The 25,178-nt window shown below is 42.7% G+C and overlaps 1 protein-coding gene across 9 annotated transcripts in view; it reads left to right on the forward strand.

Annotated features, from left to right (window-relative positions):
* Window positions 1-25,178, forward strand: part of DISC1 (DISC1 scaffold protein) — a 159,771-nt gene that overhangs the window by 18,691 nt on the left and 115,902 nt on the right. For all 9 annotated transcript variants that reach the window (XM_081855820.1, XM_081855812.1, XM_081855813.1 and 6 more), the window contains one exon: window positions 12,700-12,847. In XM_081855820.1, coding sequence (XP_081711946.1) covers window positions 12,700-12,847 — 148 coding nt within the window. The remainder of the gene's footprint in view (window positions 1-12,699; window positions 12,848-25,178) is intronic.

Consider the following 25,178-nt stretch of genomic DNA (forward strand, 5'->3'; position numbering starts at 1 on the left):
TGCCCATCACTTTCCTGCCCCAATTTTCTGCCTCCTAAAGTGGTCTGTTGTTTTTCAAGGTTTGGGGGCTCTGTTATATGTATATATTTGCATGTGACATATAGTTAGCTGCTGAGTGTTAACTCAAAATTACCAAAATTGATATGGGAAGAGTCAACTTCAACTAAAAAGAAATGAGATAAAGTAATGGGGAGAAAGACATTATTTCTTCCCTGCTCTGTGCTTAGTCACTAAAGGAGGGCCACTCATGGTCCATATAGTTGGAGGATAGATTACCCTCTCTCTCCACTACCCTTTTCTATGCCTAGCTGTGGGTGAAGTTGGGATTCTAATCAATGTTAACCATGGAAAAAGAATGTGATCAGCATCTAAAACAAATAAATGCAGAGTCCAAGGGTATGATGGTGCTGAGATGCAACCACCCTTGTGTTGCACTTCTTCCAGTGTCTTCACTTGCGCAGTCACCCGTCTGTTCTGTTCATTCACACTGTGTGCTTTGGCATGCACACATTCTTTCATTTTGCGTCAGATCATCAGAATTTCTACTTTCCCCAGAACTAGGCCCATGGCTATTTCTATTCCATCATGGGACCACCATGTTCTAAAAAGGCACCTCTTGTGTTATTTTTGAAAGGCAGATGTTTGTAATGCAGTGGTTTGCACTCAGGAGTGTCTAAAGATCCATGAAAAAATAAGGTTGATTCTATCTAATGTACATGACTCAAGGGAACTTAAGTGTAAATTCCAGAACTACCTTTGGAGCTTTGCATTACTTGCATTTTTATAAGTGACAAATATGTTATCATTCTGACATTACATATCCATAGATCATCTTGTCATAATGCACATAAGGATGCAAACTTAAAGCTGCAGAAATAACAATATTAGTTTTTCCTAACTTTTTACTTCTTGACCTATTTCTTTCTTTTTCCTTTCTGCTGACGCTGTTCTCAGCCAAGTTTCTGGCACTGCTTTTTATTATTTTGTGTCATATGACCAGACTTCTCAAGATCTTTTGTGAAATCCACATTGCTTCTCTCAAGGGAAAGCTTCTGATCTTGAAAGCTGAGAGCAGGAAGAAGAATTAAAATCTTGACCTTCCATTCCCTTTGCTGTCATGTCGGTTTCAGCTCTGTTTGCAGAAATTACTTTGTAGTTTGGGGAATGTAGCAAAGTCACACCTGGTGAAAACCTTTAGTGAGGTTTTAAAACTCACTAAAGTATGGAAAGACTACTTGTTACCAGTCTCCTTTGCAAGACACCTGAGCTGATTATTTATAATTCCTCATGTGATGTGAATAATAGGTTGTATGATGGGGCAGGAAGGAAGTGGATTAGGGGTACTTGCAGGCCCCATATGATAAACAGAGTATATTACGGGGAACAGGATGAAATAAATCACCGTCATTATGAAACAAGGTGGGGGAGACTACATTTAGAACAGCCTATTTGATCCTTACTAATTATCTTTGCAAAACATCATCTAAGACAGGGGTGGCCAACTCGCAAGAGACTGTGATCTACCCCCTTTTTTGGGGTTCAGGTCAAAGTTGTTGAGCTTTTTTGGGGAGGAGGAAGGCCCATTTTTTAGGCATTTGGATCAAAGTTGTTGTTGAGCTTTTTTTTAGGGAGAAGCAAAGCCCCGTTTTTGGGGAGTGCAGTGCAAAAAAAGAGCTTTTTTTTTAAGGGCAGCCAAAGGTGTTGAGCTTCTTTGGGGGGGGGAGCCAGTGATCTACCACAAATGGCCAGTGATCTACCGGTAGATCATGATCTACCTGTTGGACGTGCCTGATCTAAGACATTTTATTGTAGGGCTTCACTACACATGAAAATGTTTCTCACAATGATCCATAGTGGTCCTGTTGCATAATATCGCCCATCCTATGCTTTCTGGGCAGTCACTGAACTAGACTTGGTCTCTTCAGCCCCCTTTCCTTATATAGCTATGAATGGAACGGTGAATCTGCTGGAGGTCTTTTAAGACTAGCATTTTGGGCACAGGATTTCTTCCATACCATGAATTGGTTAGAGAGCATAAGTGGGTGTTGAGGAACTGGAAGTATGTAACTTGTTTTATGGAGATGTTTCTGTGCTTTTCTCACCTTCTCATGAAAAGCTATTTTATTACTATTTATGAAATGATTCACAGCTCAGGTTGGCCTAACCTCGTTGTAGCATGATCAGCCATGCCTGATTAAACAAGGTGTAGCTTGGAATGCTGTGGTTGGGTTGACCCTGGGGCTCCAGGAAAACCAGAATTAATTCCACGGAGAGGGCAGAGAGAGGTATGATCTCTCTGCTGGTCCATATGTAGGCTTCCTCCGACTTTGGGGAATAATTTCACCTCTGACCTTCCAAAGGGCACACCTTTCTGAGAGACCTTTCCCTAAACCAGCCTTGCCTGTTGGACTGTAGCCAAAACTAGTGGAGTAAAATATCTCTATCCCAATGTGTTATCTAGGAAAATATAGGTATTCTAGAGAAACCAGCTCCCTGTGATGAGGGGTCCACCAGTATCTGCCTGGTAGACTTGGTTGCCTAGCGACTTCCAAGTCACACCAGGTTTATGCCCTCTGTTGCATTGTGTTAGTGAAATCTTGGAGAATAATTATTGCCTGGAAATAGGTATTTATTCCCTATAATGGATATACATCTGATAATCTCTCTTTGTAATATGTGGGTTGCTTTCATTATCTCCTCTCAGTTCCCCAGATAGTCTTTGCGATATTGAATATTGGGCCCTCCTGTAGCTGGATCTCTCTCTAATCCAGATGAACACAAACATTGTTTCCCAAAGGTATCTGGTCATATATCTTAGCATAGTTTTCTTGAGTAATGAAGAGAGATGAATTAAAATTGTTTTTACCTGGCGGACATTGGGGAGAGACCCATTCATTGTTCCCACTTCATTAATAGAATTTACATTTCACAATGAAGGCACCGATTAATCATTAACATTTATTGAAGAGGCTTTCCTGGGATAATACATTTGGGAAGTAGTTAATACCATTTGCTTAGAGAATCTGTCTCTTAACAACAAAGGAGTAATACATTCTGATGAAATTGTGCTGATATTTCTAATTAGCAGGCAAGAATCTCCTTGGTACTGTATGTTTTGACAAGTTTTTCCCTGGGCATTAAAAGTATTGCTTCATTATTGTGGATTTTGGGTGATATTTCCCTCTGCGCAAGGTTATATTTATTCTGGGAACTATGATATCATACCTAGGGTATTTCTTCTGTAACAGAAAGGCACAAATTTACCTTTATCTTCTTCCTTCTCCTTTCCTTTCTTTAGTTCTCTTGGTGAGTTTTAATTGAGATTTGTGTTCTGGTCAGGAATAACCCATTTGCTATTACTAATGTATTGGTAACAAGATCCTCTGGTAATAAATGATTAATTCATTGCAGCTGATGTAATAGTAGTTCCCCAGGAAATGTACTGGTGGTAACAGCCCCATGCGGCAATACAGGCCTAATTTGATTTGTTGGCATCTAGGGAATTTTCTCTCTTTAAGGCTCTTAGCTCTATATGTGAGTGTGATCTCCATTCTGATATTGGTGGGAGAGTGGAGACATAAGCCCCCGCCCCACCTTCCTTTCGCAGTAAGAATCAGACATGCCACCCTTGTAGCTAGTTAAGGAAAAACAAGATGTGCAGCCACCTGCTATGTATTTATGCACATTTCTAGTTTGGCTCAGTTGCCTGATCTGTGAAGGGTTAGCTGTGTAGACAGCATTAGGCCTTTGTGCCATATTCAACCCATGAAGGCTTTCCCACCATTCTGTACTACCTGAACTGCTGCCATATGGTGACTCGCCCTTGGGGTAATGTTGTTTCTGCCCTGTCCAAACTCTGGAGCGGCTCACAGGATCTGGAATGACCTCTGGAAATTCATTTCACAGCTACCTTGCTGCCCCCACTTGGGTTTAGCAGAGAAGTGGTGCCCCCCACCCCAACAAACCCTTTTCTCTTTGGTGTGCAGTTCTGCTCTTACAGAAACAAGCTCCTTCACTGGGCAGAAAAACTTCCTTTGCCTAGATCTCAAGCTGTCTTGTGTGTGTGTGTGTGTGTGTGTGGTCTGGTTTCTAGCATAGCTTTCAAAATGGGCACCAAATTCTAAGGAGGGACGAGCTGCTTTTTTAAAAGTGTGTGTGAACTTACTGAAGAAGTGTGCATGCACACAAAAGCTCATACCAATAACAAACTTAGTTGGTCTCTAAGGTGCTGCTGGAAGGATTTTTTAAATATTGAAGTACACACACAGTACTACTTTAAAACTAATTGTATGAAAATGGATGCAAATTCTCCCTTGCTTTGGTAGCTAATTGAGAGAATTCCAGTGAAAGTGTCAAGTTATCCGCTTTTTCCAGATTTCCTCTGCAAATTCTTGTCAATTGCTAGCAGACAAACTTATCTGTACCCATCACCCACTCATCAATATCTGACAATGCAAGATGCAAGAAAGGTGGTTTGGGTTTTGTTTGTTTTTTGTTTAATCTCTCCTTGGAGCACAAAGCAAAGGAGCATTCCCAGGAGGGAAAGCTAAACAATAATCCTAAACCACTTTCCTAAGTGAATCTGACACTCAGGTGCAGGGTGTGCCTGTCCTCAAGCTCCTCCCTCCCACATCTGTTGTCCTAGACCTGAGTTGCATCCAGGGAGAGGTTTCTCATTATGGGATTGCTTCTCTGTTACTGTGCTCCAGCAAGGGAAATTGAAAACAAAGAAGCAAAGCTTCTGCTGCCTGCATCAGACTTTCAGATATAGGGAAAGGTCAAACTTGGTTCTTGTTTTGTTTACAGTCAAGCAGCATATGCATTTTGTTAAATAAACGAATTCTGAATCTTTTTAATTTCTCTATTTCATCAGTAAAAACAGTTAACAACAAAAATCCAGAAAAGCTTGGTTTCGAGGGTGGGGAAGGTTTAGGAATGAAGGGGAAAGTGGCTGGGAAGAAAGATATTGTGAGGGATTACCCATCCTAATCACGTATATATATTTTTTATCTTTTAAGTGCTTATTTTTCTTTTTCTAGTGGAAGACCTGATCAATGGTTGTAGCACTAATTGGGGCCCATCGTTGAGTGGGAGGACTAGGTATGGACTGTGTCAGGTCTGGGTGCTGTTTTTGTTGACATATTTAGTGTGAAATTGAGATGGTGAGACCATAGAAAGAAAAACAGTAGCTTAAAGGCAGCCCCCTGGTTTGTTTAAAATAATGAGCTGAACAGCTAATTTAGGATGTAATCCACAGCCTTGCAAGCCTCACTGAAGTGATGGATTGCATCTCTAGTAAACAATCACAAGTTAATTGGATTTTATGGAAAAACGTATGTTATCAGGAACTTCAGAAGGGTGAGAATTCCTGCTTCATACTTGCTTCTTTAACCACAATCCTTTCCTAGGACTTTATTAATGTTTGGTACGCTGTGCACAATATGATTTAAACACCAATTAAATGGGGTGCCTGGTGCTGATAATATGAATAATGCATTCATTTGGATTTCAGTTATTATGTATCTCACTCTCTTGCCTACCACTGACCACAGATTACCATACATGCAATATATTGCCAGTGGTTTTGTGGTGAGAAACTCCTTGCCCTTTACTGACTCGAGGAGATGTTACATTGACATGACCTCAATGAAATACTGAGTAGGAGGCGTTACATCGCCATCAAAGTTGGATTATTTTGATAGTTGGCTTGGCTGATTAGGAAACAGTAATTCTCTCTTTAAAAAATAAGTAAAACTATATATCAGAACAGCTGATTAAGGTGGAAGGTGAAACATTTTGCCACATAAATGAAAACTCAATTTTGTTAATCATAGTAACATATATAATACTGTAGTGATTATCTAACTCCTAAAAGAGATCCAGAGTGTGGTTGTGTGAAAGTGCTGTTTGATGTTTTATTTCTATCTATATTGAATAAACACAGAGCACAGTCACAACTTTCATACTGGAAAGCCTAATTGAATAGGATATTGCACATTATCCTTCTGGATGATGCTAAGAACTCATTATTACTATTATATATGTAGAGAGAGAAGCCTGAAATCTTTTTACCAGATTTTGCTTATTTTGAGTGTAGATATGCTATCATATGCAGATGCCCTGTTGAGTGACTATTAGGGCAAATGTATTGTTCTGTTCCTTGTTTTAATTTTAAATGTAACATGTTTTTGTTTTACACATTATTTTATTTATTACACAGATTATTTATTACCCAATTTTCAGTCTGTATGATGAAACATAATGAAATGGCTCATTTGTATTTACTTGCAATCTCCTCTTGATGGCCACATTACCATACGTACTCTCACAGGTAGGATGGTAGGGGGAAGTCATTTTGCCTGGCATAGCACAGAGGAGAAATGTTTCTGTTGTCCAAGGATGTTGGAATGTTGTTACGGCTCATTATTCATGACAGAACTTGACAGCTCCAAGGTTAAACTTGCTGCCAAGATTTTATTTTATTTTTTAAGTAAAATATCTGTGGGAGGTAGATGGAATGGGTAGCTTGCTTTTTTTTGTACCAACTTGAATGTTTGTATAGGATGTTTGGAGGGCAGAAATGTTTTCATATTATTTTCTTTTCAGTGTGGGCCCTGGCAATATGCACATGTGAAAGGGGTTCAGTTTAGGCTCTGCACACTGGTTGTATGTTATACTGTTGCACGTTCAAGTCCCACAACATTAATTGAATGCAGTTCAGAAAATCAAAGAGTTCACATACACATACCTTCACTGAATACTCCCAAAGAATATCTTTGTATCAGAGGAATGCTATTTCTTGTTGAGCGATATGGACAATCAGTTTTTAATTTATAAATAGCTGGGATTCAATGTTGCCTCACCAGCTCTAAAGGCTCCTTTATTCTTGATCTATCTTCCATGGTTGGACATGATTGGACACCACCCTCTGTTTCCCTTCAGATACTTTTTCCTTTGGACTCCAGTGATGCTGCTTGGGCTGCATAAACTAGTATGTGCTGCCAAAATTTCCCACTTTAGTATTTGAGTGGGAACAGTGATTTGTTAGCCACAATCTGCTTGGTATAGTGCTTCCTGGCTGAGTCTTTCACCAGACTGTGTGTGTAGGGGTACATAGGACTTTTGAGATGGTGTGTTCTAAGATAGCACTTTTTTTATTACATAGCATATTTTTCCTACCTACCTACCCACCTACAAAACAATTCCCTTGCATCAAATAAAAAAGATGAGTATAAACATAACAAATTTCTTGGGTTCTTCAAATAAGGCATAAATTATTGCTCAATACATGATAGCTGTTTAGTAGGGATAACCTGAGAAATGAGCACCATTGTAGATGAAGACCAGGGATAAGGAACCTCAGGTGGGATGGTCCTTTAAATGGGAGCTGGAGTTCAACAATATCTGAAGGACCACAGATGTCCCATCACTGCTGTACACTCTTGTTGGATATTAGTTCTACTTCTGTGGTGAAGTTCTGTTCCACAGATTACATATGAGGGATATATGAGTTTGCTAAGTATTTTGGAAAAATGTGCTTATTTAAATAAGTGTTTGCTAGCATGCACTTTAATCAATCCAGCTTCAAAGTTTCAAAAAACCGCTGTTGAAGGAATATACAAAGCCAAAACCATATTTTGCTATGATGGGATCTTGAACATAATGTTTAGGACTAGTTGTGATGGTAATATTTAGCAATTTAGACCATACACATGAAAAATGTTTGATCTGAATGGGTTATCCATATAACTTTCTAATGGATGATCCTATCTCCTAATGTTGTATTCCTGACAAAATATTACACATCTTTGCTTTCTTAGGTAAACATTTACAGGATTATGCTGTTAGGCAAACATCAAATTTACCTTCATAACTGAATGCAGACAGCAAGCAAGTTTTCAAGAGTCAAGCTTAAGAAAAAGAATCTACTGGCTTTTGAGGAAAAGACTCTTTTGGCTATACGTAATGCTTTACCCTTGAGAATGGTACCAGGCAACAGCAGTATCTGAAGATGATTTATTATCTTAGTTATGCTTTGGACCACATTGCTTTAGAAAGTTAATTGTTTTGGCTTGCATATGTTATTAACTCTCTTGCAGATTGCTCAAATTCTTCAGTCAGTTTTATGACTTTTGATATTTAAAACACATAGGTTAGCTAACTGCCTCAGATGGTTTAGAATGGAATTCTTACCACTTGTGCCATTGAAAATACCACACAAACAGCTTAGTTTAATAGTTGATGTTGTTTGCTATGCTTTGATTTGGAAATGGTGGGCGTTTCATCCTTACCACTTGTTTAGGCAGGTTATTGACATAGAGTGACTTATAATTTGATTTGGAATGTAATGGCACCTCCTCTCATTTTAAAAGTAGGACAAATTGATTCTGTCTTTGTGTAATTTCTTATATACATCCTAATGTAGAAGTCAACAATTTGTGACTCTGAAGATATTTTTGGATTACAATTCCCATCAGCCCCAGCCAGCATGACCACAGGTTCCCCACTCCTTCTCATAAAATGGAACTGTGCTTACAGATGGAAAAGGTTGTGGCTCTTGAATTAATCTTGCTCTATTTTATAGTAACACAGCATTTTGACTTAAATGGCACAAAAGAAATACCATGAGCATTGATTGCTTAAACCCCACTGAAGTGATTGTGATGCACACAACTGTGCTCTTATACAAAACCACCATTCATTTTTCTATCAACAAATTCTTGTTGTGTTCCTTTAAAAATAGTGTGAACAATTGCCTATATCAATGTTCAAGTTTCTGAATGTCAATAGGTGCTGAGAACATGAACTGCCTTTGAATTCACTGGAAATCTTGTATGTGCTTAGAAAGTATTAAATGTTAAAGTGAAATGTATAATTAGGTATGATAGCGGCCGCCTTGGAGTACGTATCTAAATTTGAAACTGTTGCCCCATGGGAAATTTTCTTTATTTGAAAAGGTATTTTCTTTAATTATGTTCTCAAGTAAATTTTGATAATGTAGCCAGAATAAGGAATAATGGCTTTCTTTAGAGGCAATACTGCTGTTTATAACTGCTCCTCTCCTACTACTAAACCTCTAGGGAAATTTTGCAAATGCAATTATATGAGATCCTAAAAATCTGAGAGTTTCTCATGAAAATTCCATTTGCTGTCCTGCCTTGCTAAATTGGAGGAAGGAAGAAAAAGAGGTTTAATCTTGCAGATGCTGGACCTGCATGCATGCTATTCTGCTGCCTAATCAAGCGAACCAATCCACAAGACTGTCAGTGAGGATAGAAAATGGCAGCTTCTAGTTTGACAGCACATTGGTATTGTCATGAATGAGAATCTCTGAACACTTAATTAACTGGCCATAATGATAAACAGATGTCAGAGGAGCAAACCTCCTGCAATAATAATTATCTAATCGCAGCAGAGTTTGACTGATCGGGAAATTCTATACTTGTCTCCTAGCATTTGTTTTTAGATAAAGGGTTCGTGCTTTTCTGGTATAAGCCTATGTAAAAAGGTATGAGGTTTGGAGTAGTTCTATAATTTCATCAAGCACTCTTGAGAGATCTGGAAATATGAACAGGATGCCAACCCCTGTACTTCATGTATTGATTGCACTGCAGTTCATTTTCTGCCCAATATGACTATATTTGTCTCGCTGTCCTCTGTAGTGAAATTACATATTTTACGTAATTAATTATGTAAATTGTGTAATTACATTGCCATTATGCTATTCTACCCCATTCATCTCAGTGCAAAGGAAACACAACACAAATGGGAATCAACATAATCAATTATGTAACATTTGCAGATTGAAAGGAACAACAGTTGATTGATTTCATTCTGGACATGGGATGAACAAATGAACATTGGTAATTTCCACTCTGTTTCAGTTTTTGTTGGAATTCTCTGACATCCTTATTGCAAAGTAAGTCCTCTTGAGTTCAATGGGGTTTGCTGGCAGTTAAGTGAGTACACTGTACAGATAATTGCAGCTTTAATAACCAAAAGATGACTCCTACTAAAACTTTATAGTTTCAGGAATGTTTTGTGAATCTTTTTGTGTTGGCAATGATGCAGCATACTTATAGGCAATTTAAGTATAAGGTTTCTCTAGACTCTTACCACTTCTTTATGTTGAAATCAACAGGGGCACATGCCATGGATTTTGACCATGGCCAGTTCTTACTACTTTATTTGAGTGTCTACATGTAGAAATCAAACAACAGGCTTTCAGACAAAACAGACTTGGATCCATTTCATTTGGTATTGTTTTTAGAAGAAAATACACCTCATACTTGGAATTTTATTGAGTTCAGTACATTAGTTAAAGTAACTGGAACTTAGAGTTTATAGAGGGATTGTCATAAGAGTGCATACAACCCAAACAGCTCTTTTTCTAAGTACTGAAAGCGCTTCACATTTATTGGCTCTAATGGCAAATCATATATGGGATAATGGGAAACCTTTGACATCTTATAAAATGTACTTGTTGAAATTTATGTCCAGCCTATATGCAATCCATTCTGTGCAGCCTAGATTTCTGTAATTAACCCTGTGAAAAAGAAATAGGCAGGTTGACTTGGTTCTGAAGAAACATTTGGATGAGACAAAAGGTATTGGATCACTTCTTCCTCAGGTATTGGATCGTTTCCTCATGTAGATTTGTTTTCTGTAGGAGCAACTATTGGGCGGAATGACCTTTACCAGCTGAAGTTGATGATGTAGTGGAAGGGACATTTTTCCACTTGACCTTTACACAATGTGTCATCTTGTCCTGTAGCACAAAAACATGATGCAATTGACAGATTTGATGGAATGCTAACCTGACAGAAGCGTATTGTTTGGAAGGATATGTGTGTTGAAATGTGAACCCTGTAGCTATAGCATGGCAAGCTTTCCATGTACCAGTCATTCCTAGGGGACTGATGGCACAGAAATGGCTGCTAGATGTTATCACTGTTGGACATCTTATTCCATTTAGTATGTTATCACTGCCTCTCTCTGTGTGTGTCTTTCTCTTTTTAAATTGGACCTCAGTAATTGTTTCCTAGAATATGTTTGACAGTGTCTTATTCTATTCAGAGTATTAATGGGGAGAAGGGGGTGCTGCTTGGAGCAAATTACTTTGATTTTGTGGCAAATTCACAGGCTCCCTTTCTAGGTTCAGTTCAAGATGCTAAATGGTCTAGACTGGAATGGACTAGAGGGAGGGGAAGGGGAGTCATGCTGCAGAAAAGCAGCTTCCACGCCACTTCTCTGGACTAAGCTGAAATACAGGAGATAGGTGAACTTTAAAATTAACAAAAAATAAAGTATAGCGGCTATGGCAGTGGGTGGGAAAGGTACCCATAACCCTGTCTGTGGACTGTTTTTCTATTTATTGACAAAAGATACTGGACAAAGGGTAGGAATGGGGCCTTGATTGGGAAAATGACCTTTGGGCAAAGGGTTATTGATACCTTTCCCCACCACTGATGCAGTCATTTGCAGGTGCTGAAAGCTGCATTGTAGTTTATAACCAAACTTAGAATCAGAGAATCCATGACAGATCCAACTTCCGCTTAAAAACCCCCAAGGAGGGATAGTCCCAAGGAGTCTGTTCCACGGTTGAACAGCTCCTACTGTCAGAAAGTTCTTCCTGATGTATTCCAGGGAGAATGCTTGGGAGAATGCTCACGCTTCTCTCACATCTAATTAGGTGGTCACTTCTGTGATGGCCTTCTCAAAACTGGGGACCCCTCCAGTTTTTGAAAATCTTCACAAAACCTGCCCCCATTTGCTTCAGTTTAGCCCTCATTTAGATGTATTTTCATTTCCCTCAAAGCACCTAGCTGAATTTTCTACTTAAGAGTGAAATAATAGTTCTGATAATGAAAACTGAGTGAAGGTGGTTGGAAATGGTGGAAGAATTGGAGGATCTTTTGTTTCTCAAAGAATAAAAAAAATGTTTTACGTTTGTCTGAAATGAGTATATTTAAATATACTCTGTGGAATTTAAAAGCCTCTATAAAGAAACAAAAGGATGCTAACTTTTTAAAGTGTCAATTACTAACAGAAGATAGGCAGCTTCTTTATAAAATAAGATGTTAATATTGTTTTCAAGTATGCCTTTTATCTAAGTTCTCAAAGTTTCATCAATGTTATTTCAACCCAAGACATAAGTTCTTAAGAAATAAGTTTTCGAATAGGGAATATAGAGTTGACTTACCCAAAATGAGATGGCACATAAAGATGGGGTCAAATAGTAGTTGTGTGGGCCCTGATCCATTTTGGGACACTAACAGGCAAAGGGTTAAATCCCCACAGTCTTTTTGCTTTAGTCCTGATTCAAATTGCCTCCCCCTTCACCTGTTTTTTGGTGGAGGAAAAAAACAAGCCTATGATTAATGTCACGTCTAATTTTGCTGTAAGCATTTGATGTCAGTACTGCAAGTTTCATAATGTGTGTTACCATTTTCAACAGTGTATGCAATAATGTCAAGGGTTGGTTCTTTACATATATATATAGGTTAAGTAGCTTGGCAACCAGTGTGACTCTTTGGCTGCATTTTTAATAATGTCGCTATCATTTAAAATATTTCACATAACCAAAGCTTTCTCTCTATGATATGTCCCTTTTGTTTATCACTATACCAGACTTTCTTTCGAACAAAATATAGCCCTGAATCATTTAATTATAATGTGTTTTCCTCCTTGTTTTCCCAGCTGATAAATTTAGAAGAAAACTTGAAGAGCTGGAGAAAGAGAAGAGTGCACTAAAATTTCAGCTTCCTTCACAACATCCTTCAATTAGCAGCTTTTTGGAGAGATTTAAAGCACAGGTTCAAGTGGCATTGTATGGGGAAGTTCCTAGGTAAGTTTGCTGGCCCTAGTGGTACAGGATAATGTTTTAAGTTTCCTTAAAAACTGCGCTGAAATTTGTGAACATAGGGTGAAACCCAGCACTCAATTGAAATCAATGGTCCTTTGTCATTTATTTATTTATTGAGTGAGTGAGCCAGTGCATTTATATACCTCCCTTTCTGCCAAGGCACCCATGGCCGACTTAAAAGCACATGCCACTATTTGCTGACTTGCACACTTCTTACCCAAAGAAGTCCAGAGAGCTCATGCAGTGTTAGGATGCTGAGCTGTGAACCAGGAAGCCCTTCATTTGAATATTGTCTCTGCCATAAACTAACTGGGTGGCCTTAAGATAACTAACTCTCAGACTTGGTTACAGATAGGTAGCCGTGTTGGTCTGCCATAGTCAAAACAAAACAAATTCCTTCCAGTAGCACCTTAAAGACCAACTTTAGTTGGTCTTTAAGGTGCTACTGGAAGGAATTTGTTTTATCTCAGACTTGGCTCCTCCATCTGCACTTTTTGGGATAGTGATACTGCACTGACCTATTGTTGGTTGATAATATATGTATCTAATGATGATGACTGTTTGGGGGCACAGTCTAACAAGAAGTATTTCTGCAAGCCTTACTAAGGGTCTGATATATTTAAGAGTGACTTGCACAGGAGAACATCTCAATGGATTGTAGATCAGCCTTCCCCAAACTCCTGCCCTTCAGATGCTGGCTGGGGCAGACAGGAAGTGTAGCCCATAACATCTGGAGGGTCCCAGATTGGGGAAGGGTGTTGCAGATTATTACTCACCATAGCAGAGGTCCTGACATTTTCTTTTCTTTGCTGAGCCTCTCCCTCAATCTCCCACTTCATGGAAAGAAAACCTCATATTTGTCTAGATTATTCTTTCCTTGTTCAAGTTTCTTATAATCAGTTCTTTATGATTGTTACAGTGGTGCCCCGCAAGACGAAATTAATTCGTTCCGCAATTTTTGTCGTCTAGCGAATTTTTCGTCTTGCGAAGCACGAAATTCCCATAGGAATGCATTGAAAATCAATTAATGCGTTCCTATGGTCAAAAAAAGTCCAAACAAAGCCAAATTTGGTACAACAACAGTTTATTAACTGCTCTTTAAAGTCACACATACTGTAAAGAGCAGTTCAAAAATTGAAGGGAAAATAAATTAACTTTATAAACATGACAGAAAAACATTTAAAAATCAACAAAGTGTACAGTACATTTTCTAAGACTCTGGGGGACCACTCGAAGAAGGCTCCTCTTCCACTCTTTGCTTCTTGGTCAAGAACCTGTCCATAGTCTGCTGCTTTATCCGCCTTTGCAGCAGCTCCCTGAAAGACGACATGACCCTCGTATCATAAAAGTTCCCAGCGTCATGTGCCACGTGCTTCTCATGGTGGTGTAGATCTGCAAAAGTCTGCACCTCCTTCCACTTCTGGCAAATGTCCCTCAGTCTTTCGGAGGACAGCCGTTCCTCAGTTGCTTCCTCCTCTTCCAGTGAGGCCTGCTCCTGCGCAGCCTCTGCCTGCAGTTCGACCAGCTCCACGGTGGTCAGCTCGTCGTCGTGCCCCTCCACCAGCTCGCAGACGTCCTCCTCCGTGACCTCCAGGCCCATGGTTCTCCCCAAGGCAACAATGTCCTGCACCACTGTTGACTCTGGTGCATCAGAGTCACTTGGTGCCACACAGTCCGGCCACAGGCTGCGCCAAGCGCAATTCAAATTTCTCTGGCTGATCCCTTTCCAGGCCGTGTTGACCATCTTCAAGCAGGTGACGATGTCGAAGTGGTCCTTCCAGAATTCCCGCAGGGTGATGGTGGTGCAGTCAGTCACCTCGAAGCATCGCCTGAAAAGCTCCTTGGTGTAGAGTTTTTTGAAATTGGCGATGACCTGCTGATCCATCGGCTGGAGCAGTGGCGTGGTGTTAGGCGGCAGGAACATGATGTTGATGAAGCTGAACTCCTCCAACAAGTCCACCTCAAGGCCTTTAGGATGGGCAGGAGCATTGTCCATCAGAAGCAAAGCCTTCAGCGGCAGGTCGTTGTCCAGCAGGTACTGCTTGACAGCAGGGCCAAAAGCAAGATTGACCCAGTCCACAAACAGCGCACGTGTGACCCAAGCCTTGCTGTTGGATCGCCACATGACACTCAGCCGCTCCTTGTCGATCTTGTGTCTCTTGAAGGCCTGTGGGTTCTCCGAGTGGTACACCAGCAGGGGCTTGATCTTCAGGTCGCCGCTTGCGTTGGCACAGAAGAGCAGGGTCAGGCGGTCCTTCATGGGCTTGTGGCCAGGCAGCCTGGACTCCTCCTGAGTGATGAAAGTCCTTTTGGGCATCCTCTTCCAAAACAGCCCGGTCTCGTCGCAGTTGAAGACCTGCTGCGGAACGTAGCCCTCCGTCGTCACAACCTCCAGGAACTCCGCTGCAAAGTCTTCAGCCGCAGGAACATCAGAACTGGCAGCCTCTCCATGCCTGACCACGCTGTGGATGCCAGATCTTGTCTTGAACCGGTCAAACCAACCTCTGCTAGCCTTGAAGACTTCTGGCTCGGCTGAGGTTCCTGGCTGTTCCCGGATGAGGTCAGCGTGCAAGGCCTTGGCCTTCTCACAAATGACGGCCTCAGACACTGTGTCCCCTGCACGCTGCTTCTCTTCTATCCAGATGAGCAGCAACTTCTCGACCTCCTCCAGGACAGCTGGGCGGTTCTTCACGATCCTGGTGACTCCCTTGGCTGCATCAGTCGCCAGGATCTTCTCCCTCATCTTCAGGATGGTCCCGATGGTCGATGGGTTCCTGCCGTACTCCCTGGCGATGTCCGTCACACGCATTCCGCCGTCGTGCTTCCAGATGATCTCCTTCTTCATTTCCAGCGTCACCTTCTCCTTCTTCCTCTCGCCGGCCACCGCAGCAGCAGTCTTCTTGGGTCCCATGGCAGCACAGCTCCTACCTTCGTAAACTCAGAAACAGAAAAAAAAATCAGTGATGTGCTTCAAACCCAAAAAATACAAAAGCAGCCAGCCACCCACCACACAGAAATTAAAACCCAGAACCAAGGCCTTGAATCCCAAGCACCCCAACCCCAAATCCAAAATCCAAAAACCCCCAAAAAAGTTTTAAAAGTTTAGCTTACCAAATGGATGAAAGAGAAGTTCTGGAAAAGCTTCAACAATCAACCACCGAAGTCCTCAGAAACCTCAAATGGCTGCAAAATAAGTTTAGGAAAAGCTTCAAAAATCACCAATGTCTTCAAAAACCTCAACTGCTCCCACAGACACGCACCAACCCACCCACAACACAGAAATTGCAAACCCCTCCCCAACTGCTGCAAACCCCTCCCCAACTGCTTCCCCACCCAGACAAAAAAAAATTTCAAAAAATAACAACATGGCCAGCACTCAGAAATTCAAACTCAGAAAATTTTTCAAAAAACAACAACCTGGCCCAGTGGTCACAGAAAATCATAAAATTTCCCCCCAAAACCCCACATGGTCCCAGATTTCTGCAGAAACCTCCCCAACTGTTCCTCTAGCCAGCCAGCACTCAGAAATTCAAACTCAGAAAAAAAAAATTGAAAATAAACAACCATGCCTAGTGGTCACAGAAAATCATAAAAATTCCCCCAAAAACCCCACATGGTCCCAGATTTCTGCAGAAACCTCCCCAACTGTTCCCCTAGCCAGCCAGCACTCAGAAATTCAAACTCAGAAAAAAAAATTGAAAATAAACAACCATGCCTAGTGGTCACAGAAAATCATAAAAATTCCCCAAAAAACCCCACATGGTCCCAGATTTCTGCAGAAACCTCCCCAACTGTTCCCCTAGCCAGCCAGCACTCAGAAATTCAAACTCAGAAAAATTTTCAAAAAAAACCCAACCTGGCCCAGTGGTCACAGAAAATCATAAAAAATCCCCAAAAAACCCCACATGGTCCCAGATTTCTGCAGAAACCTCCTCAACTGTTCCCCTAGCCAGCCAGCACTCAGAAATTCAAACTCAGAAAAAAAAATTGAAAATAAACAACCATGCCTAGTGGTCACAGAAAATCATAAAAATTCCCCAAAACCCCCCACATGGTCCCAGATTTCTGCAGAAACCTCCCCAACTGTTCCCCTAGCCAGCCAGCACTCAGAAATTCAAACTCAGAAAAATTTTCAAAAAAAACCCAACCTAGCCCAGTGGTCACAGAAAATCATAAAAATTCCCAAAAAAGGCCCACAAGCCCCCAGATTATCGCAAACCCCTTCCCAACACCAAGTCCTTGAATCCCAAACACCCCAACCCAAAATCCAAAACCCCCCAAAAAAGTTTTAAAAGTTTAACTTACCAAATGGATGAAAGAGAAGTTCTGGAAAAGTTCTGGAAAAGTTTTGGAAAATCTTCAAAAGTGAGCAAAGTCTGAGAAAAGGCTACCAAACCACGTGCTAACAGTTGCTCCTCGAAGTCAAGTCGCAACTGCAGCTGCTCAAGCTAAGCACCCTTGGTTTTAACGGTTTTTACACAAAGGAAACAAAGTCGCGAGATGTTTTCGTTTTGCGAAGCAAGCCCATAGGGGAATTCGTCTTGCGAGGCAAATCGCGGATGAAAAAACCTTTCGTCTAGCGAGTTTTTTGTCTTGCGAGGCATTCGTCTTGCGGGGCACTACTGTACTGTCTTTCCACAAGCATTTGTCAAGGTTCATATTTTCAGTGGGAAAGGCGAATGGTTTTGTACACACTCTTAATTGATTTCCCATGTTGTTCTCTCAATCCCTCTTAGCAGGTCAGGTGTTTCCAAACTAATCAAATCCCATGTGACTTTCATAAGTGACTTCAGAAGGCATTTGACTGAACTTTGAAACTGTAACTGGGGAATGAATGATTGTTGTGTTATAAGAGAAATTAAAGAACACATAGTTGCAAAGGATGTATCACATGAATTAAAGGATTTATGTGTTCAGCCTTGCACAGGCCAGCAGAATATTCTATTTTTATACGCTAATAAGGAAAAAGAAGCCCCTCCCCCAATAAAAGTCCTGCTTGCAAGCCGACCCAAGGGAATGTGCTTGGACACTTTTTAAACTGGGAACTGTGCAGCATAGTTTCTGTAAGGTAGAATCCAGCAACATGCTCACCTTAAAAATCTAATTTCCTATTGGATGATTTTCCTAACAAGAGTAGGAAAATGTTATTTTGAGGTATGCTATCTTCAAGTAGGACCAGTCATCTAAAAATGCAATCCTATGCATATCTGCTTGGAAGTCAATCTTTGGTAAATGTGCCTAAGTAAAAGGTAAAGGTAAAGGTACCCCTGCCCGTATGGGCCAGTCGTGTCCGATTCTAGGGTTGTGCGCTCATCTCACTTAAGAGGCCGGGAGCCAGCGCTGTCCAAAGACACTTCCGGGTCACGTGGCCAGCGAGACGAAGCTGCTCTGGCGAGCCAGCACCAGCGCAGCACACGGAAACGCCGTTTACCTTCCCGCTATAAAGCGGTACCTATTTATCTACTTGCACTTAGGGGTGCTTTCGAACTGCTAGGTGGGCAGGAGCTGGGACCGAAAGACAGAAGCTCACCCCGCCACGGGGATTCGAACCGCCGACCATGCGATCAGCAAGTCCTAGGCACTGAGGTTTTACCCACAGCGCCACCTGCGTCCCAATGTGCCTAAGAGTGCAGCCTAATTTATCATTTCAGAAAGTGTTTTTAATTACTTTCTAAAATTCAAAGCAAATGAGAGCTTTGGGGAAATCTGGGCACTTCTTGGATGGTTGTGAAAGAATGATTCATTATTGTTTTATATTAAGCACACACATATTAAAAGGCTTGGCACTATTTTTAAAAAGCTGCATACCAGTGATTTGGGGTCTTCCCATATATACACCACCTGCTGGTGAGGAAAGTGTTTTTACTCCCTTACAGTAGTATTGGAAATGAGATGGAGTTTTAACTAAAATTATGACAATATTTAATTGCAGTTTACTGAATTCTAGAAAAGTGCAATTCAGCATAAAAAGGGATGTGATTCATCTATGCACTTTCCTTGTATTTGCATGTATCATCCTGGCCACTAAATGCTCAATTTAACAAATTATATAGGGGGGAATTCAAATTTGCACTCTTCCAGTCATTCCATTAGTGCAAGCATTTTATGATCTGCTCTCTCCCACCATGTGCTATTCTTGAGGTTCTCCAGACACTCCAGAGCCAATTGAGGGTGCATGGGGGTAGGGAGGAGAGCAGGGAAATCTTGTTCTTGTAGTGAGACTTCTTATGCTGGTTCCCACAAACTGTCAGGGAACTGCCATCAGAGCCAAGGGTGGCGCTGAGGCTCCCTAATGATGATGCTGGAGAGGGAACCAGCAGAGGGAGGGAGGACGCTTCCGCTGGGGAAGGAGATAGAGGTGACACCAGGGAGAAAGGGGAGTCCGAGGGAGCTGCGGAGAGAAGGCTCCAGGACTCTTCCAGTGAAACCAGCGGGGAGAGCACAGGACCTCCTCTGGGGACGCCCACTCTGCGCAGACAGCTTTCACGCAGAGAAGGGAGACGACGATTGGGTGTGAAAGAACTCTTATGTTGGAAGAAATTCAGGAAACGCCCACTGACGGATTCTTCCAGTGATTGAGACAGTCATGGTGTACTGACTGTCCAGCCTGGGGGGAAAGTTTTGTCCAAACTACTCAGCTCGGAGCAGTTTGCGCTTTACGCACAAGCAACCCCATACCCCATTACAGCAATCCGTCAGTCCTTGACGTTGTTTGTGCGGAGGGAACATCATGAGTCTGACAGGAGGAGCAGGCGCCGGAGAGGGAGCCAGGGGAGGACCAACTCTGGAGGAGAGAAACAGAGATTTGGAGCAACAGCTGGCTTTACTAGCGGCGCGGCTAGATGAAAGGAGGACTCAGGATGCTCAGGGGAAACCCACCCCCATTGGAAGGAAGGTACCGGGACTGGTGCATACGTTTGGGGGCGACCCGAGGGACTATAATGCTTTTAAGACAGAGGTGCAGTATGCGCTGGAACTGCAGTATGATGATTTTGTGGACGATGGTGCAATAGTTGCCTTTGTGATTGGGCATCTTGAAGGCGGTGCCAGGGATTGGGTTAGACCCTTGATGGCATCGGACAATGCAGCATTAAAAGACCTGAGGAAGTTTTTTTAGCGCCATGGATCACATGTTTTCGAGTGAAGTGGAGCAGAGCTTGGCGCGCAGAGAGCTGATGGCTTGCAAGCAAGGGAGGCAATCAGTTAGAGACTACTGGTTGCGGTTTTCGATGCTAATCCACAAACTTGGGTGGGAAGTGAGTTGGGAACCTATTCAGATGCTGTTTGAGGAAGGCTTAGCCCCCTGGGTTAAGGACGAACTTTCCCGCTTGCCTCGCCCGCAATCGATGGATCAGCTGACCAAAATGGTGCTGTCAGTTGGAATACGACACGAAGCGCGGGCTTTGGAGAGGCGGGAAGGGAAAGCAGAGCGTTGGCATGACAACCGGATTCCTGAAATGCCGGGGCAACCTTCCCAGCCAGAGGAGCCAATGGAAATTGGAGGCGCGCGCGGGGTTTCAAACTCCGGCAAGGTGCGCAAAAAGGAGGGGAAAGCGACCAGGAAGTGTTTCCTCTGCCAGCAGCCGGGACATTTCGCCAGGGTGTGCCCGCAGAGAAAGGCTTGACAAGGGATGGTGGGGGCCGCGGGCAGTGAGGAGGAGGGGCATTCACAGGGAAACGAGAGAGCTTGGCTGCCGATCAAGGTGCACAGCAGCCAGGCAAACAACCAGTAAGAGTGCCCAAACCAGACCCCCCCAGACCAGCCATCGCCATAGAGGTAGAGCTAGAGCTACCCAACGGACATCCTATTAAGGTGAAGGCACTGCTGGACTCGGGCAGTTCTTGCAATTTCTTTAGCAAGGACTTTGCACTAGGGCACCAACTGCAGCTGTTGCCCTTGGAGCGCCCCTTGCAAGTCACGACCATAGATGGGAGGGAACTCCTGGGGGGAGAAGTGATACACCAAACTCCTCCCATGAAGATGAGAGTCTCTAGGCATACTGAGACAATTGCATTTCATGTAGCCACACTGGCCGGGCCGCCAATCATACTGGGAATGAGCTGGTTGGCGCTGCATGATCCGGTAGTGGGATGGCACCAGCGCACAGTATCCTTTGGGTCAGCTCACTGTGTAGAACACTGCCACGGGGGGGGGGGGGAGATCCCGAGGATGGCCGTAGCCAGAGTGGCAGGGTTGGAGGCGGAGGAAAAGGTGAGGGTACCACCACAATACGCTGATTTGAAAGAAGTTTTCAGTGAGAAGGAGGCAGATAGGCTGCCCCCCCATAGGCCCTTTGACTGTCAAATCAACCTACTCCCAGGGGCTCAGCTGCCAGTGGGTAAGCTGTACGCCATGTCGGACAGAGAAATGCAGGAGTTGTGGAAGTTTATCGACAAGAACCTGAAGAGGGGTTTTATAAGAGAATCGAGGGCGGTGGGGGGCAGTCCAGTGTTTTTCGTGGACAAGAGAGACTCAAAAGAACTTAGATTAATTTGTGATTACAGGAGGTTAAACTCAATATCGGAGCCGGTGACCTTCCCAATGCCCAGAATCGATGACATTTTGACCAGGGTAAGGAAGGGAAAGGTTTTTACCAAGTTGGATCTTCGAGGGGCGTATAATTTAATTAGGATAAGGAAAGGGGATGAATGGAAGACTACCATGTTCACCCCCCTGGGAGCCTTTGAGTACCTAGTTATGCCCTTTGGATTACAATCGGGCTCGGCATGTTTTCAAGGGTTCATGCACCACGTGTTGGGGTCCCTCTTGTACAAGAACTGCGTGGCTTTCCTAGATGACGTGCTGATCTACTCGGAGAATGAGGAACAGCATGTAAAAGATGTCAGAGAAGTGCTGAAGAAGCTGCAGGAGCACCAGTTGTGGGTGAAACTGGAGAAGTGCCAATTCCATGCCTGAGAGGTCGAATTCCTGGGTTACAGGTTGTCAGACAAGGGGTTAGCCATGGACCCAAGCAAGGTGCAGGCGGTGCTGGAATGGAAGACTCCTAAGAACCGGAAGGACGTGCAGAGGTTCCTGGGGTTTGCGAATTTCTATAGGAAGTTTATCAAGAACTTTGCGCACTTGACTGCACCTATCACCGATTGTCTCAGTAGCAAGAAGAAGTTCGTGTGGACAGCAGAGGCACAGCAATCCTTTGAGAAACTAAAAGAAACGTTCGCTTCGGAAGAGCAGCTCTTGCACGTGGACCTGCAGAAGCCAATGAGGGTGGAGACAGATGCGTCAGACAGAGCGGTAGGTGCCATTTTGCTCCAGCCGGGGAAAGAGTCCAACTGGAGACTGTGCGCCTTTTTCTCGAGGAAGTTGAGCAAATCAGAACAAAACTGCACGGTGTATGACAGGGAACTGCTTGCTATTCACGAAGCGTTCCGACGTTGGAGACATTTGTTGATAGGGGCTCAACACAAGATCCAGGTGTGCACGGACCATAAGAACCTAGAATACTGGAGGACTGCAAGGGTTCTCAACCAGAGACAGATGCGGTGGGCTCAGGAGTTTTCCAAATTTTCTTTTGAGATACGGTACATACCGGGAAAAGAAAATGTCCGAGCATCAGGACTTTGGTCGGGTGGCGGGATTTAAATTAAACAAACAGAAAACCAAGGTGCTGGGAAAAAATTTGACAGATACAGAGTCAGAACGGTTTCAGAGAGAAACAGAACTAACTATGGTTAAAAAGGTAAAGTACCTAGGGGTAAACATAACAGCAAAAAATCTGAGTCTATTTAAGGATAACTATGAAAAATGCTGGTCTGAAATTAAGAGAGACTTGGACAGCTGGACAAAACTGAAGCTTTCTTTGTTAGGCCGAATTGCTGCTATTAAGATGAATGTATTGCCAAAAATGTTGTTTTTGTTTCAAACACTACAGATTGTGGACAAGACGGAGTGCTTCCGGAAGTGGCAGAAAGATATATCTAAATTTGTCTGGCAGGGCAAAAAGCCCAGAATTAAGTTTAAGATATTAACAGATGCGAAAGAAAGAGGGGGCTTTGCCCTGCCAGACTTAAAGTTGTACTATGAAGCCGCAGCTTTCTGCTGGCTAAAAGACTGGCTACTTCTCGAAGACACTGATGTATTAGACCTGGAAGGTTTTAACAATGCTTTTGGTTGGCATGCATACTTATGGTATGACAAAGCTAAGATCAATAAGGCCTTTAAGAACCATATTGTCAGGAAAGCAGTGTTCAATGTCTGGACAAAATATAAAGACTTATTGGAAAATAAAACTCCAAGGTGGCTTTCACCTCTGGAAGCTAAGGCCCGAAAAAGACCCAATATGGAGGCCAAATGGCCAAAATATTGGGAAATATTAGAAAAAGATGGAGACAATTGGAAATTGCAGAGTTTGGAGAAAATGAAGGATAAGGTGCGAGACTGGTTACATTACGCTCAGATTAAAGAAGTTTTTAAAAATGACAAAAAGTTAGGGTTCCAGGTGGAGAAATCGAAGTTAGAAACAGAATTGTTAGAACCAAAGACTAAGGTACTATCTAGAATGTATAACTTGCTGTTAAAATGGAATACACAAGACGAAATGGTTAAATCGGCTATGATAAAGTGGGCGCAGGACATTGGGCATAACATTATGTTTGAGGATTGGGAAAGGTTGTGGACCACTGGGCTGAACTTCACCGCATGTAATGCTCTGAAGGAAAATGTAATGAAAATGATATATAGATGGTACATGACCCCAGTTAAACTTGCCAAAATATACCATTCGTCTGATAATAAATGTTGGAAATGTAAAGAAAATGAAGGAACATTCTTTCACCTCTGGTGGACCTGCCCTAGAGTGAAGGCTTTCTGGGAAATGATATATAATGAGCTGAAAAAGGTATTTAAGTATACCTTCCCTAAGAAACCAGAGGCCTTCCTTCTGGGTATTGTCGGCCAGAAGGTGCTAAAGAAGGACCGAACATTCTTTATGTATGCAACAACGGCAGCAAGGATACTCATTGCAAAAAACTGGAAAACTCAAGATCTACCCACACTGGAAGAGTGGCAGATGCAGCTGATGGACTATATGCAACTGGCCGAGATGACTGGCAGAATCCGAGACCTGGGAGAAGAGAAGATGGAGGAAGACTGGAAGAAATTTAAGATGTATCTACAAAAACATTGTAATTTGGTTGAATGTTAAGAAGGATGCTAGATTATAAAAAATTGGCCACCACTAAATTAGATTTAAATTTGATGATAAGTGAGACTAAAGAAAATATAAAATTTTTTGGAAGAATTGCTAGATTATATTTGAATGAGTGGACATGAGATTGTAAACAAGTTGATAATTTGTTTGGAAAAAACTTTTAACGATGTAAATGGGAGCGGGAGACGTGAGACGTGAGGGAGTCCAAAGAAGTGATGAAACTATGTTTGTGACAGAAGTAAGATTGTTTATTATTTGTGCATTTATATTTAAAAACTTTAATAAATATTTATTAAAAAAAAAGAAAAAGAAAATGTCCGAGCAGACGCCCTATCCCGGAAACCAGAATACTTAGAAGGAGAGGGAGCACCAGAAGTGTGACACGTGATACCCGAGGACCGATGGGTGTGTGGGGGAGTATTGGTTGGGAAAAGGGAACTGGCAGGGTTGACGAGGGATGACGAGTACGCACAAACCAAGATCAGGGAGCTCCAGGAAGCGGGTGAAAATCAAGGGGGTTTTCAGGAAAAGGATGGAGCATTGTATTACTGGGGAGATTGGGCAGAGGACAGGAACTGCAGCAGGTGGAAAACAATGTTTGAATCTTCAGAGGAAGGGGATAGTTCGTTCTAGGGGTTTCCCGCTTCACCGCCCAGGAACCGGGGCGGGGGTGGGGAGGGCCCTGGGAGGGAGGTGGATGTCAGGGAACTGCCATCAGAGCCAAAGGTGGCGCTGAGGCTCCCTAATGATGATGCTGGAGAGGGAACCAGCAGAGGGAGGGAGGACGCTTCCGCTGGGGAAGGAGATAGAGGTGACACCAGGGAGAAAGGGGAGTCCGAGGGAGCTGCGGAGAGAAGGCTCCAGGACTCTTCTAGTGAAACCAGCGGGGAGAGCGCAGGACCTCCTCTGGGGACGCCCACTCTGCGCAGACAGCTTTCGCGCAGAGAAGGGAGACGACGATTGGGTGTGAAAGAACTCTTATGTTGGAAGAAATTCAGGAAACGCCCACTGACGGATTCTTCCAGTGATTGAGACAGTCATGGTGTACTGACTGTCCAGCCTGGGAGGAAAGTTTTGTCCAAACTACTCAGCTCGGAGCAGTTTGCGCTTTACGCACAAGGAACCCCATACCCCATTACACAAAC

The sequence above is a fragment of the Podarcis erhardii genome (assembly GCF_964252035.2).
Source record: "Podarcis erhardii genome assembly, chromosome: 3".
Taxonomy (NCBI): Eukaryota; Metazoa; Chordata; class Lepidosauria; order Squamata; family Lacertidae; genus Podarcis; species Podarcis erhardii.